Source organism: Phyllobates terribilis, unplaced genomic scaffold, assembly GCF_046119375.1.
Source record: "Phyllobates terribilis strain yellow unplaced genomic scaffold, ASM4611937v1 Scaffold_9__5_contigs__length_417890890, whole genome shotgun sequence".
Classification (NCBI taxonomy): Eukaryota; Metazoa; Chordata; class Amphibia; order Anura; family Dendrobatidae; genus Phyllobates; species Phyllobates terribilis.
This window is the reverse complement of record NW_027362769.1, coordinates 183,594,234-183,610,662: the sequence shown is the minus strand read 5'-3', so window position 1 is coordinate 183,610,662 and position 16,429 is coordinate 183,594,234. Positions and strand designations below refer to the sequence as shown.

The 16,429-nt window shown below is 53.7% G+C and overlaps 1 protein-coding gene across 1 annotated transcript in view; it reads right to left on the bottom strand.

Annotated features, from left to right (window-relative positions):
- PTPN4 (protein tyrosine phosphatase non-receptor type 4) overlaps window positions 1-16,429 on the bottom strand; it is a 106,946-nt gene that overhangs the window by 75,998 nt on the left and 14,519 nt on the right. Inside the window, exons 2-8 of the mRNA XM_073647495.1 lie at window positions 7,290-7,444; window positions 3,477-3,584; window positions 3,335-3,377; window positions 2,911-2,989; window positions 952-996; window positions 690-742; window positions 76-196 (exon numbers count right to left, since the gene is read on the bottom strand). Of these exons, the coding sequence (XP_073503596.1) occupies window positions 76-196; window positions 690-742; window positions 952-996; window positions 2,911-2,989; window positions 3,335-3,377; window positions 3,477-3,584; window positions 7,290-7,427 (587 nt within the window). The 5' untranslated portion in view covers window positions 7,428-7,444. The remainder of the gene's footprint in view (window positions 1-75; window positions 197-689; window positions 743-951; window positions 997-2,910; window positions 2,990-3,334; window positions 3,378-3,476; window positions 3,585-7,289; window positions 7,445-16,429) is intronic.

Here is a 16,429-nt window from a genome sequence, read left to right as displayed (position 1 = left end):
ATCTGTTGCAAACATCTGTACTTAAGAGTCCCGCAGAGAAGGGGACGCGCAGAGCCCCGCAGAGAAGCGTGTCACCTGTGCTGCTGATGCAGTTTAGCAATCTCCTTCTCAAAGTCCAGAGGTTGGCTGGGGACGAAAGAGAAGTCGACAAGGTATCCAGGCAGGTGCTCGGAGTGACTGTAGTCTCCGATTTCAGCTTTTCAGAGAGAAAATGGCATTACTCAAATGTGAAGAACACATAGAAGACGGCATGTAATTAAAGGGGCTGCCGTGCCAACAATATATGTAGATGAGCTTTATAAAGTAATAATAATGGAGATTTATTACGCCAGGTAACCGATCACCAGGTCCCGCTCGGGTCCAGGCTCCACTTTGAGGTGGTGCCGCTATATCATGGGTGCTGTGAGCGGGGACCGGCCAGGCCTCTGTCTATTTGGATGTGACAGTGGAGGGGGCTGGCTGGGTCCTCTCCTTGCACAGCATGGTTTATGTGCTGACACAGGGCAGAGCACCGAACTACAAGCGGAGCTGCTGAAGGCAGTGACAGATACCTTTCTGAGCACCTGTCACGTATGAACTATATTAAGACATTGGATAACTAACTATTTAAAGCACATGCATGTTTATTTTGTTGTCAGGACAACCCCTTTAAGATCCCTCCCAAAGGTCAATACGGCAGTAATACTTACACTGCACTGCATAAGACGCCAGCAGGGCGGCAGTGTTGTACGGGCAGGGCAGCCTGCAAGACCAGAAGACAGTCACTAATAATCAATAAATGATGGCGATTCCACCACCCACATCACTGGCATCATGTCCTGTACTCAAGTCACATCCAGAGCTGCACCGACAGCTCTGCCGGCATTACCTGCCGCTAGGATGTGTGCACTGATACAAGGGCTGGTGTATACCCCACTGCTCTGGGAATATGTAGGACCCCCGGTCACTTACCTCCCGGTCAGAATATCCTGTTTTATTTGCAGGAAGTACTGATACCTGGAAGAGGAGAGACGTGGATGATGCAGGAATCGCACATTTATTTCTTTATTTGACAATTATTTCAGCAGCTGAATGTGACAAGTTTTCAGAGGAACATGGCCGCCCGCCCGCCCGCCCGACGCCACTGCACTGGGGCCATGTTTATCTCCCACCTTGTCTGAAATAATCTCTTACAGGCTCTTGGTGAAAGTGGATGCCAATACGTCTTAATTATAAGGAAAAGTTAACAGTGACTATTTTCCAGATCTGTGCTTCCTGCTGGTGAATGGACACACAGGCTGCAGGGCTCGGCACCCACAGAGGGCTCGGCACCCACAGAGGGCTCGGTAGCCACAGAGGGCACGGCACCCACAGAGGGCTCGGTAGCCACAGAGGGCTCGGTAGCCACAGAGGGCTCGGCACCCACAGAGGGCACGGCACCCACAGAGGGCTCGGTAGCCACAGAGGGCTCGGTAGCCACAGAGGGCTCGGCACCCACAGAGGGCACGGCACCCACAGAGCGCTCGGTAGCCACAGAGGGCTCGGCACCCACAGAGGGCTCGGCACCCACAGAGGGCTCGGCACCCACAGAGGGCTCGGCACCCACAGAGGGCTCGGTAGCCACAGAGGGCTCGGCACCCACAGAGGGCTCGGCACCCACAGAGGGCTCGGTAGCCACAGAGGGCTCGGCACCCACAGAGGGCTCGGCACCCACAGAGGGCTCGGCACCCACAGAGGGCACGGCACCCACAGAGCGCTCGGTAGACACAGAAGGCTCGGCACCCACAGAGGGCTCGGCACCCACAGAGGGCTCGGTAGACACAGAGGGCTCGGCACCCACAGAGGGCTCGGCACCCACAGAGGGCACGGCACCCACAGAGGGCTCGGTAGACACAGAGGGCTCGGTAGACACAGAGGGCTCGGTACCCACAGAGGGCACGGCACCCACAGAGGGCACGGCACCCACAGAGTGCTCGGTACCCACAGAGGGCTCGGTAGACACAGAGGGCTCGGCACCCACAGAGGGCACGCCACCCACAGAGGGCACGGCACCCACAGAGGGCTCGGTACCCACAGAGGGCTCGGTAGACACAGAGGGCTCGGTAGACACAGAGGGCTCGGCACCCACAGAGGGCTCGGCACCCACAGAGGGCACGGCACCCACAGAGGGCACGGCACCCACAGAGGGCACGGCACCCACAGAGGGCTCGGTAGACACAGAGGGCTCGGCACCCACAGAGGGCACGGCACCCACAGAGGGCTCGGTACCCACAGAGGGCTCGGTACCCACAGAGGGCTCGGTACCCACAGAGGGCTCGGTACCCACAGAGGGCTCGGCAGCCACAGAGGGCTCGGTAGCCACAGAGGGCTCGGCACCCACAGAGGGCTCGGCAGACACAGAGGGCTCGGTACCCACAGAGGGCTCGGTACCCACAGAGGACTCGGTACCCACAGAGGGCTCGGTACCCACAGAGGGCTCGGTACCCACAGAGGGCTCGGTACCCACAGAGGGCTCGGTACCCACAGAGGACTCGGTAGCCACAGAGGACTCGGTAGCCACAGAGGACTCGGTACCCACAGAGGGCTCGGTACCCACAGAGGGCTCGGTACCCACAGAGGGCTCAGTAGCCACAGAGGGCTCGGTAGCCACAGAGGGCTCGGTAGCCACAGAGGGCTCGGTACCCACAGAGGGCTCGGTACCCACAGAGAGCTCGGTAGCCACAGAGGGCTCGGCACCCACAGAGGGCTCGGTACCCACAGAGGGAGGATTCACTGCACTGGGCCCAGTTGGACATTATCAGGACGAGCTTTCATTTGAGGACAGCAAGCAGAGATCTTGATAAGGAAGTGACGTATGACATACTAGAAAGTTGAAGGACTTTTCTTAGATCCTTACTTGTAGTAGGAGGATCCCTCTGGAATGATCCCTACCTTGTGTACTCCTCCTGTAACTTGTTGGGGTCAGACACAAAAAACTTGACTCGGAAGCTCAGGCTGTGCGGAGATCCCCCTGCAAGGATCAGAAGCGGGTGAACGCTCAGCAAATCAGGGGGGACGGAGACACTGAGGCCCCTCGTGACGTGTGATCTGAGCGCACGTTGCACTCTGCGTTATCAGACAGATACAGTACAGTGCACATAACATTGGAAATCCTCATTTTTCTGTTCATTTCTAAACTTCTCACAGCTGAGGGTCTGTTACAATGGGTCAGTGAGCAGGACAGCTATGTTTATCACCCTGGTATATGGAACTCAATGTAAATCATGCTTCTATTCACTGACAGCAATGGAGGAAAAGCAACTAAAATCTTTATTAACTGAGGATTCATTTTTATTCGGGACAAATCGGGACTCACTTTTCAGCTGTTTCCTGATGGGTTTATTCGGGTCCAGCCACCTCTGTGCACAAGGAAAAGAACGACAAGAACGATCAGAGGAGACGGGACCCCAGGACTGTGCGATGGACCCTCCGCTCTGGCGTCGCCGCAGGAGCCTTACCGGGTTATCGCAGGAATCGTCGGCCAGCTGCAGTCCAAAGTAGTCTCTCTCCGTCAGATCCAGGAACCTGAAGACCGAATCTAGCAGAACTTGTCCATGGTCGTGCTTCTGGAAGACACAAAGAGGCCACACATCCATGGAAAGCTGCATACACCACTGCAGCCCGACCGGACGCCGTAGAAGAGACGGACACACCGGCAAATCTATAGGAAGCAGAAGCTACAAAAGGAGAAGAGCGGGGCGGAACGGACAGGACGCCGGCCTGCACCGCACATCAGCAACCCGCAGGCAGCAAAAGTCAGAACGGCAGCTCAGGATTATCACAGGCCATTCATGAGGGGTCTGTAAGTGCAACAACCAGGCCCTTCCTCCTTCCTGAGGCCCCTCCTATTACTAAGCCCTCCCTATAAGGAGGCCTTTTCTCTTTACTGAGGAGGCTCATCCCCCTCCTCTCTACTGAGGCACCTGCTTCTTGCTAAGCCCCTCCCCTCCTTCCTATTGAGGCCCCTCCTCCTCCTTACTATTCCCCTTCCCTCCGATGCCCCTCCTCCTTAATGAGGCTTCTCCTCAATAAGCCCCTCCACTTGGAGACCCATCCACTTACCCCCCTCCCTACTGAGGCCCCTCCCTACTTAGACCCACCCTCCTCTCTACTTAGACCCATCCATCCCCCTCCCTACTGAGGCCCCTCCTCCCTAATGAGGCCCATACCCTACTGAGGCCCCTACCTCCCTACTGAGTCCCACCCCCCCTCACTACTGAGTCCCACCCCCTCCCTACTGAGGCCCACCCCCCTCCCTACTGAGGCCCACCCCCCTCCCTACTGAGGCCCCTACCTCCCTACTGAGGCCCATCCCCCTCCCTACTGAGTCCCATCCCCCTCCCTACTGAGTCCCACCCCCCTCACTACTGAGTCCCACCCCCCCTCACTACTGAGTCCCACCCCCTCCCTACTGAGGCCCACCCCCCTCCCTACTGAGGCCCACCCCCCTCCCTACTGAGGCCCATCCCCCTCCCTACTGAGGCCCATCCCCCTCCCTACTGAGGCCCATCCCCCTCCCTACTGAGGCCCACCCCCATCACTACTGAGGCCCACCCCCATCACTACTGAGGCCCACCCCCATCACTACTGAGGCCCATCCCCCTCCCTACTGAGGCCCATCCCCCTCCCTACTGAGGCCCATCCCCCTCCCTACTGAGGCCCACCCCCCTCCCTACTGAGTCCCATCCCCCTCACTACTGAGGCCCATCCCCCTCCCTACTGAGGCCCATCCCCCTCCCTACTGAGGCCCATCCCCCTCCCTACCGAGGCCCAACCCCCTCCCTACCGAGGCCCATCCCCCTCCCTACCGAGGCCCATCCCCCTCCCTACCGAGGCCCATCCCCCTCCCTACCGAGTCCCATCTCCCTCACGACCGAGTCCCACCCCCCTCACGACCGAGTCCCACCCCCTCACTACCGAGGACCACCCCCCTCACTACCGAGGACCACCCCCCTCACTACCGAGGACCACCCCCCTCCCTACCGAGGCCCACCCCCCTCCCTACCGAAGCCCACCCCCCTCCCTACCGAGGCCCACCCCCCTCCCTACCGAGTCCCACCCCCCTCCCTACCGAGGCCCACCCCCCTCCCTACCGAGGCCCATCCCCCTCCCTACTGAGACCCATCCTTACTGAGTCCCACCCCCCTCACTACTGAGTCCCATCCCCCTCCCTACTGAGGTCCATCCCCCTCCCTAAGTCCCACCCCCCTCCCTACTGAGGCCCACCCCCCTCCCTACTGAGGCCCACCCCCCTCCCTACTGAGGCCCATCCCCCTCCCTACTGAGGCCCATCCCCCTCCCTACTGAGGCCCACCCCCCTCCCTACTGAGGCCCACCCCCCTCCCTACTGAGGCCCACCCCCCTCCCTACTGAGGCCCACCCCCCTCCCTACTGAGGCCCACCCCCCTCCCTACTGAGGCCCATCCCCCTCTCTACTGAGGCCCATCCCCCTCCCTACTGAGGCCCACCCCCCTCCCTACTGAGGCCCATCCCCCTCCCTACTGAGGCCCACCCCCCTCCCTACTGAGGCCCATCCCCCTCTCTACTGAGGCCCACCCCCCTCCCTACTGAGGCCCACCCCCCTCCCTACTGAGGCCCACCCCCCTCCCTACTGAGTCCCATCCCCCTCCCTACTGAGGTCCATCCCCCTCCCTAAGTCCCACCCCCTTCCCTACTGAGGCCCATCCCCCTCACTACTGAGGCCCACCCCCCTCCCTACTGAGGCCCATCCCCCTCCCTACTGAGGCCCATCCCCCTCCCTACTGAGGCCCATCCCCCTCCCTACTGAGGCCCACCCCCCTCCCTACTGAGGCCCACCCCCCTCCCTACTGAGGCCCATCCCCCTCCCTACTGAGGCCCATCCCCCTCCCTACTGAGGCCCACCCCCCTCCCTACTGAGGCCCACCCCCCTCCCTACTGAGGCCCACCCCCCTCCCTACTGAGGCCCATCCCCCTCTCTACTGAGGCCCATCCCCCTCCCTACTGAGGCCCATCCCCCTCCCTACTGAGGCCCACCCCCCTCCCTACTGAGGCCCACCCCCCTCCCTACTGAGGCCCATCCCCCTCCCTACTGAGGCCCATCCCCCTCCCTACTGAGGCCCATCCCTCTCCCTACTGAGTCCCATCCCCCTCCCTACTGAGGCTCCTCTCTTATGTGCAGCACTTTCTTGAGAATCCTCTCTCTCTAGTTACTGTACTATATGATATTCCAGTCCATGGTGTGGCGCCATCCTCTGTCCATGCCCTGTATTTTAATGGCTGCCTCTGATTAGTTATGTAGCTGAAGTGGAGGCACTGATCATAGTGTCGTCCTAATGGGGCAGATTGCAAAAGCAGCAAACACTGAAGAAATGCTGGAAACCCCGGGTGATATGGGGACTTAATAAAGCGGCATTCTTATACTGGTGGGGGTCGGACCCCTGGGGTTTTCTCGCCTGTCTCGGGCTGCTCCGTGGTCTACAGTTACGGAGCAACATAGGCTGCAAAATGTGACAACCGTTCAAGCTGTGACGTGGCTGCACTGGTTGTCAGTGGTTTCCTGCAGACACCGTAACAGCTGGCAGCGGCGGGGACGTGTTCACCGGGCGAAGCTCCTCGGGGGGGGGGATCAGTTACACGGGAGGGGGGAGGTTTTAGTCTTCACTTTCTGTCCCAGCCGGGGAGACCCCGGGTTTTTACCATTTCACATCACTAGGAATTTCTGTCCCATTTTTAAAGCATTATATGATAAATGTGAACGGCGTCAATCAAAGCTACAACTCATCCTGCGATAAACGAGCCCTCGTATGGCGACGTGCACGGAAAAGTCATAGCGTTATTGCTAACTGAAAATGGGGAGGGGAAAAAATAGCGGAAAACTCACAATTGTCCCGGTCAGGAGAGGGTTAATAAAAGATTCTAAATGCGGAATTTTTGAAACGTTGTTTCTTTTTAAAATCGGAATGAAGAATAGAATCTATTGTGACCAGCGGCGGCCGGATGATAAAGCCCCACCACGGCGCGGCCCACGCTCAAGGCCACTGGCTCTGATAAAGCCAGACTGAGCCAGAAAGTAGCCCAAGTTATAGCGGGAAAGTACCAAAAGCCATGAATTTTTCTGACTCAACACAAAAAAATGGCGCTAATGTAGATGAATCCCCCCAGAAAGCTGCAGAAGGTTCATCCTACAGCTCCTGAGCAGACAACCCGTCCAGGATGGGGCAGAGCGAGCGGCGGTGCGCGGCTGCGGATACACGAGGACGAGGTGCGACACACGCCCGCGGATTACTTACATTTACACGGAAAGCTTGCACTCCGTTATCCAGCAGCAGGATATTGCACACCACCTCTGTGCTCTGTCTGTCTCGCGCCTGCTCCGATGCTCGTACATTGTAGGTTCTGCCGGCAGGCAATCGGAAACGTGCGCTCATTACTGTCCACACAAAGTCTGCGGAGAGAAGAAGAAGACGAGGCATAAAACGCGTGGTCCCAACATTGTGGATCATCGTGATTCACTGCAGGCAAGAAAAGCAACGTGGCGGCAGAATAAAAGCACACAAGCCTATTACACAGGTAAACGGGAGACGAGGCCGCCGGTCACATGCTCTTGGGCCGCCTGTCACATGCTCGTGGGCCGCCTGTCACATGCTCGTGGGCCGCCGGTCACATGCTCGTGGGCCGCCGGTCACATGCTCGTGGGCCGCCTGTCACATGCTCGTGGGCCGCCTGTCACATGCTCGTGGGCCGCCTGTCACATGCTCGTGGGCCGCCTGTCACATGCTCGTGGGCCGCCTGTCACATGCTCGTGGGCCGCCTGTCACATGCTCGTGGGCCGCCTGTCACATGCTCGTGGGCCGCCTGTCACATGCTCGTGGGCCGCCGGTCACATGCTCGTGGGCCGCCGGTCACATGCTCGTGGGCCGCCGGTCACATGCTCGTGGGCCGCCTTTCACATGCTCGTGGGCCGCCTGTCACATGCTCGTGGGCCGCCTGTCACATGCTCGTGGGCCGCCTGTCACATGCTCGTGGGCCGCCTGTCACATGCTCGTGGGCCGCCTGTCACATGCTCGTGGGCCGCCGGTCACATGCTCGTGGGCCGCCGGTCACATGCTCGTGGGCCGCCGGTCACATGCTCGTGGGCCGCCGGTCACATGCTCGTGGGCCGCCGGTCACATGCTCGTGGGCCGCCGGTCACATGCTCGTGGGCCGCAACAAAGTCAAGTAAAAAGGTGCAAATTTTCTTCTAACATTACATCTACACAGAAAACATGGAAACAGACCAAACAAAGAAGCAAAACGCAAGAATAATGCACAAGTCTGGAGTCCTGAATTATAGGAAACCTCATCAGATGCCGATATCTGCACGATTACCCCACGTCCTTCATCTTGTACCCCCCAGGATTTCTTATAGACTCGTATATATGTGCAACAGATTAATGGTATTGGCTCAGGATGCATTACTAATTATGGGAAAGGAGCGTAAAATCCAAAATAAGACTGCGATTCCCAACACTGACCATTATCTCCTTCCCACAATAGAGGCCACAAATTGGGGATTGGTGGGCTCCAATCCCTGCGACCAGCACCAATCCCGAGGACAGAGATGTAAGATGCCAAGTCAGGCAGAGCTGTAGACAATGAGGACCGTCGCAACGCAGAGCCCTGCACTCACTATCCCTGTGGTCAGACCCCACCGATGACAAAGTGGTCCCCTTTCCTGTGGATAGATGACATTCGATGTTGGAAATAACTCTTTACTGTAAATGTTCCTACGTGTGGCGTTACTCTTGATGTCACTGATCCTTCTATCATCGGTGTGTAAGTCGGTGATGTATCAGGCGGAGCGGTGGCGCATCAGGCGGAGCGGTGGCGCATCAGACCGAGCGGTGGCGCATCAGACCGAGCGGTGGCGCATCAGACCGAGCGGTGGCGCATCAGACCGAGCGGTGGCGCATCAGACCGAGCGGTGGCGCATCAGACCGAGCGGTGGCGCATCAGACCGAGCGGTGGCGCATCAGACCGAGCGGTGGCGCATCAGACCGAGCGGTGGCGCATCAGACCGAGCGGTGGCGCATCAGACCGAGCGGTGGCGCATCAGACCGAGCGGTGGCGCATCAGACCGAGCGGTGGCGCATCAGACCGAGCGGTGGCGCATCAGACCGAGCGGTGGCGCATCAGACCGAGCGGTGGCGCATCAGTGATCTATCTCGCGGATCGGTGATCTATCAGGCGGGTCGGTGATCTATCAGGCAGGGCCAAACTATTCTACTTATTTCGGGCCCCATAGAACATGTCACATGAGGGGTCTGCACTACGGGCCGCAGATCCCTGGGGGTTGTAATAGAAGCTCGCAATGCTGCAGCCAAAACACCATGATGGCGGCGCCGCCTGCCACTGTCTTATCTCGTCGCTCGCACTGCGGTTTGGGAGGATAATAAGTGAAGCCGCACAACTTCCTCCGAGCGGGGAAGTCCACGCTGTCCGCTATGAAACGTCTCCACCATTTATAATACCCGCCACGTCCTCTCGTCACGGCTGCGACCTGGATACAGTATCTGCTGGAGTGCTACATGTATGGCTCCCACAAAATGATGGCAGTCCTCCATTCTTTACAGTGCAGGAAAGCTCTTATATCACTAAGTGACTTCCTATAACGTCCGCTCACCATTATTTCCAGGGTCGGATCCATTTCTTTGCTAAGTTCAGAGATGTGAATGTTTTCCAGCATATTTAGCTAGAAAAGGGGCCGCCATTGCATTGCCCACCGGGGGCGTCACCCTGCAGGCCTTGTACCCCTGGATGAAGGGTACCCTTGCACCCTTCATCCAGGATCCGGCTTCTCCAGGGGATGCGTGGATAAGAGAATGATACAGATTTAGGCACTGGATTTAGGGTAGGTGCAGCTGATTCCGGATACCCGGCAGAAACACTGCAGCAGCACCACTGCGAGAGGAAGACGTCGCCACGGCCCCAAATCAGAGCCAGTGGGAGGTTAGATACAACGGTAATGAGCCGGTGGCCGAGCACCATTCTCCTGGATCGAGGAGTGAAATTTCCAGATGACTGATGGGTAGAAAGCAGAACGGAGAAGTGATGAGATCGGGGATGTGAAAATATCCATCCAGCTCACGGCTGCCGCAGAAACATGGCGGACAAAGCCCTGTATAACGGCTGTATAAAGGGTATTCTGATTACTATCGGCACCGACATATAGGATCTGTCATGGCGATCTGCAGAACGAGGGGCTTTCTGTGCCGCTCTCCGCAAGTTAATGGAGCAACTCTACACAGTGGCCGCTGCACAATACCGGTGGCTGAGACCCCCGCGGTCCAGTGACCACCGCACACCAATAATCACACTAACACTTTGCTCTCCTATTATATATTTTGGATACCTGGTTTACCTGCATTTATGCCGTCTATGGGGGACACCACAACATGACCCGGTGCTGCCCCCCGCTCCTGGGCACGGAGGGGTATGGCGACACGCTGGGCTGCATCACATGGACGGCTAATAAAGGAAAGCTCATTAGGCGGGTTAATTACGCGGCATACGCACATTTATTAATCAGGGATTTGTCTGCAAAACAGGAGCCAGAATAATGACCCAACCTCCATCCATCGCGGTGAAGGCTCCATATATTGGCAGCCTCCCCCCCAAGATGAAACTTGTAACCACGAAGCAACAAGCCCCCCAAAATCTCTGGAGAAAAAGGGGTGAAATCTCCAGAAAAGTAAATGTGTCACCTGAGACACCACCGACAAATAACCGACACAAGTCCCGGGTTACTCGCTCCCGTGTATTCAGCCAAACAACTTTTCATCTTGGGCAGCACGGTGGCTCAGTGGTTAGAACTGTACAGTGGCTCAGTGGTTAGCACACAGTGGCTCAGTGGTTAGAACTGTACAGTGGCTCAGTGGTTAGCACACAGTGGCTCAGTGGTTAGCACTGTATGGTGGCTCAGTGGTTAGCACTGCAGCCTTGCAGCGCTAGGGTCCTGGGCTCAAATCCCACCAAGGACAACATCTGCAAAGGGTTTGTATGTTCTCCCCGTGTTTTGTGGGTTTTCTCCGGTTTTGTTATGTTCTGCTACCAGAGCTAAGGAAAGAGAGGAGATCTGTCCCTACGATAGAACTCAGCTGAATCCCTACGATGTAACAGGGGACCTGATCCTGCGATCAGACCTGCTAAAGTCCTAAGCTAGTCTGTACGGAGACCTATAGATGTGGGGAAGGAATCCCTACAAGTACTAAGGACTGGGAGGAATATGGGACACCTCCTAACAGAAATAGTAGCAGACAGACGAACAAACAAAATAGATAGAACATAGAGGTCCGTAGACCAAGCAAACTAACAGAGTTAGATACAGAGCACAGGCTAGCTAGAAAGTAGATATACAATGAAGTCCAGCAAAGCCAGAAGGGCGGAGCAGGATTAAATAGGCCAACAAGGTCATGTGACCAGCAAAGGAAAAAAAACCTAACAGCAAGGTTCTAACAGTACCCCCCCTTCTAAGAGGATCCTCCGGATCCCCTAGGACCAGGCTTATCAGGAAATCTCCTGTGAAACGCTCTGATAAGTCTGGACGCGGAAACATCATCTGACCTCACCCAAGAGTTATCCTCGGGTCCGAAACCTTTCCAGGCCACAAGATACTGCAAACTACCTCTATACCGTCTAGAGTTAAGGATGCGAGAAATTTCATATTCCCCGTCCTCCACCACCGGAGGAACAGAGGCAGAGGCGTCACCATCCGACACAACAGCTTTTTTCAACAGAGAGACATGAAATACCGGATTAATTCTCCAGGAGGTAGGAACCTCCAACCTAACAGCAGATTGGTTGACAACCTGAAGCACCTTAAAGGGCCCTACAAACTTGGGACCCAATTTCTTTGAAGGAATCCTCAACCGCAGATTCCTAGAGGACAACCAAACCATGTCACCAACAGCGAACAAAACCTCCTGTCGTTTCCTATCAAAGTAGTCTTTAGATTTTCTGTTGGCCTCCTGAAGATTACCACGCACATCCGTCCAAACTCTTTCCAAATCACCGGAAAAATTCTCCTCCTCAGGCACGGCAGATCCCAACTTGGAGAACGACCCAAACGACGGATGTCTCCCAGAACAACAAAAAAAAGGCGAACAACCAGCAGAAGAAGATGTATGATTGTTCAGAGCAAATTCAGCAAGTGGCAGAAACTCAGACCACCCCTCTTGATTGTCTGCCACAAAACAACGCAAGAACTGCTCAACATCCTGGTTTTTCCTTTCTGTCTGGCCATTAGATTCAGGATGATATCCGGACGAGAACAACAAATGAACTCCCAACCTGTCACAAAAGGCACGCCAAAAACGAGCCACGAACTGAGGACCCCTATCAGAAACAATGTCAGTAGGAACGCCATGAAGTCTGACAATTTCCTTGACAAAGGCCTTAGCGAGAGTTTTAGCGCAGGGCAGTTTGATGAAGGGAACCAAGTGACACATCTTGCTAAAACGGTCCACGACCACCCAGATGACAGTAAAACCCTCAGAGGGGGGAAGGTCAGTTATAAAGTCCATAGCCAAATGTGTCCAAGGAGCACTGGGAACCTCCAAAGGACAAAGCAACCCCGCAGCAGGAGTATGTGAGGACTTAGATCTAGCACATATAGTACATTGACGCACCCACTTAATGACTTCCTTCTGCCATCCAGGCCACCAAAAACTGCGACCCACCAGTCTCTTGGTCTCAGAGATTCCGGGATGACCTGCCAACCGAGATTCGTGACACTCAACAAACAAATCTCTCCTAAAGGTCCCAGGCACAAACAACCTCCCATGAGGAGTGTTAGATGGGGCATTCTCCTGAGCTTTAAGAATCTCATTTTCCAAAACGGAGTCCAAAGCAGCTATCACAACACCTTCTTGTAAAATGTTCTCCTCTTTCTCAGCACCGACTATGGGAGAAAAACTGCGAGACAAGGCATCCGCCTTAACATTCTTAGTACCAGGGATGTAAGTAACGGAGAAATTAAACCGCGAGAAAAACAGTGCCCACCTAGCCTGACGGGCATTCAGGCGCTTGGCAGCATCAAGATATATCAGATTTTTATGATCCGTAAGAACCTGAACGGGAAATTCCGCACCTTCCAAGAAGTGGCGCCAGTGTTCAAATGCGAGTTTAATAGCCAATAATTCCCGATTACCAATATCGTAATTCAGTTCAGTCTCCGAAAATTTTTTTGAAAAAAAGGCACAGGGATGTAATCCATCCCCGTTATCCTGAGACAATACTGCGCCAACCCCCACAGAGGAAGCATCAACCTCAACCAAAAACGGCCTAGTAACATCAGGCTGCATAAGGATGGGAGCAGAGGTGAACCTCTCCTTGAGATACACAAAAGCTTCAATAGCCTCAGAAGACCACTGAACCGCATCAGCACCTTTCCTGGTGAGATCAGTCAGAGGTTTGACAATACTAGAAAAATTTTTTATGAATTTTCTGTAGTAATTGGCGAAACCCAAAAACCTCTGTATCGATTTCAAACCAATAGGCCTAGGCCATTCCTGCACAGCCTGAACCTTAACCGGATCCATCTCAAAACCTTCACTGGAGATAATGTAGCCCAAAAAACTAATTCTCTGTACAGCGAACTCACATTTCTCCAGCTTAGCAAAAAGCGAATTGTCCATTAATAACTGTAATACCTCACGCACGCTCCGCCAATGAGACTCCAGATCTGGCGAATAAATCAAAATGTCATCCAAATACACAACCACATTTTTACCGATCAAAGGTCTAAGGATGTCATTAATAAGATTCTGAAAAAATGCAGGAGCATTAGTAAGACCAAAAGGCATAACCAGATTCTCAAAATGACCCACAGGAGTGTTAAAAGCAGTCTTCCATTCATCACCCTCCTTCATGCGCAACAGATTGTATGCCCCCTTAAGGTCAATTTTAGAGAACCACTTGGCCCCCAATAACTGGTTAAACAGATCAGGAATCAATGGCAGTGGGTAAGGATTGCGTACCGTAATTTTGTTAATCTCACGAAAATCCAGACAAGGACGTAAACCGCCGTCCTTTTTTTTTACAAAAAAAAATCCAACGGCCACAGGAGACTTAGAGGGCCTAATGTGACCGGCGGCCAAGCTTGTCTGTATGTATTCCTCCAAAGCCTTCCTCTCAGGAATAGTAAGGTTAAATAAACGACTCTTAGGAAGAGTCGCTCCAGGGACAAATTCAATAGAACAATCATAGTCTCTATGGGGAGGCAAAACCTGCGATTCCTTCTCAGAAAAAACTCTCCAAAAATCCTGAATAGGAACAGGCAATTCTCCCCTATCCAAAGCTGCAATACGCCCGTTACAACACTTGTCATAACATTTATGGCTCCAGGATTTAATTTCACTGGTAGACCAATCCAGTACAGGATTGTGAAATTTTAACCAGGGCAAACCCAATATTACTGGAGAAGGCAAGTTATTCAACACTACCAAATCCAATTTCTCATGGTGAACACCATTAATAGTGAGAGGAAATTCACAGACCTTGAGAGTAATATTCTTCAAAGGGGAGCCATCCACAGAAACCACAGCAATGGGGGATGATAAAGGTTCAGGTTCTAAATTGAGTCTTTCCACGAATCCCCCATCAATTACATTCAGTGTAGACCCGCAATCAACAAACACCCAAAATTCCATTAATTTTTTCTGAGCAATCGTGGAAGCAGCTAAAAATATACCCTTGGAATTTAAACAAGCAACACGGGCATGACTGACCATTTTTTTTTCTTTCTTCATACGAAGCTCACAGCCTTTAATCAAATGACCAGATTTTCCGCAATAGAAACACAAGCCTTCAAAAAATCTACGGTCTTTTTCTTGAGAGCGAGGTGCCACCGATCCAATCTCCATCGGTTCACCACTGTTAGTACACACATTCTCATAACCAGAAACTGACATAGCAGAGGATTTGCTCTCATTAACCCTTGCACGCAGTCTTCTATCCACCCGTATAGCTAATTGCATAGCCTGTTGCAAATCTTCAGGTGTAGGATAAGCAATTAGCAGGTCTTTAACCCTTTCACTGAGCCCAGCAAGAAATAGACTTTTCAGAGCAGAATCGTTCCACCCTGTTTGAGTAGACCAACAACGGAAATGAGTACAATATTTTTCCACATTACCTGATCCCTGTTTTAAACGTCTCAACTCAGTCTCAGCTGATGCGACACGGTCAGGATCATCATATAATAGTCCCAAAGCAGAAAAAAAACTATCCACTGATCTGAAGCATTTATCACTAGGTTGCAAAGAAAAGGCCCACTCCTGAGGCTCTTAGAGCAAAAGTGACATTATGAACCCTACGCGCTGGGATTCATCCCCAGAGGACTTAGGTCTCAAACGAAAATACAATAAGCAAGCATTTTTAAATGAAAAAAATTCTCGGTGTTCACCAAAAAATAAATCCGGCAAACATACCTTAGGCTCCAAGAAATGTGCTCCAGGACAGCTACTCACGTGCTGACGGAGCTCGGCCACCTCCAGAGAGAGTCCCTGCAGGCGATGAGCCAAATCCTGAACCGACACCATGATGGAACAGAAAAATCTTTCCTTAGAGAATTTGCAGGCTGGACTTACTGTTATGTTCTGCTACCAGAGCTAAGGAAAGAGAGGAGATCTGTCCCTACGATAGAACTCAGCTGAATCCCTACGATGTAACAGGGGACCTGATCCTGCGATCAGACCTGCTAAAGTCCTAAGCTAGTCTGTACGGAGACCTATAGATGTGGGGAAGGAATCCCTACAAGTACTAAGGACTGGGAGGAATATGGGACACCTCCTAACAGAAATAGTAGCAGACAGACGAACAAACAACATATATAGAACATAGAGGTCCGTAGACCAAGCAAACTAACAGAGTTAGATACAGAGCACAGGCTAGCTAGAAAGTAGATATACAATGAAGTCCAGCAAAGCCAGAAGGGCGGAGCAGGATTAAATAGGCCAACAAGGTCATGTGACCAGCAAAGGAAAAAAAAAACCTAAGAGCAAGGTTCTAACAGGTTTCCTCCCACGCTCCAAAGACTGATAGGGAATGTAGATTGTGAGCCCCAATGGGGACAGTGCCGATAATGTGGGTAAAGTACCACGGAATATGTTGGCGCTATATAAAAATAAAGATTATTATTATTTGTAATCTGGACTTTATCATAAATGGGCGACAGGAGCTGCGACACGTCCTCTGGCCATTGGATTTCTGTACGTCCGTGTTCCTGATATTTCAGCAATTTGGGGGCTTGAGCTGTGACCGCCCTGTGCAGCCGCGGTCCTCGTAGGACTATCCCAGCAGCCTCCGCTGTCCCTCTCCCCTGTGTATTGCAGCAGATGTCCGCAGCCACCGCCGCTGCCAGGATAACCCACTGACCTAGATTTCAGCTCCGAGT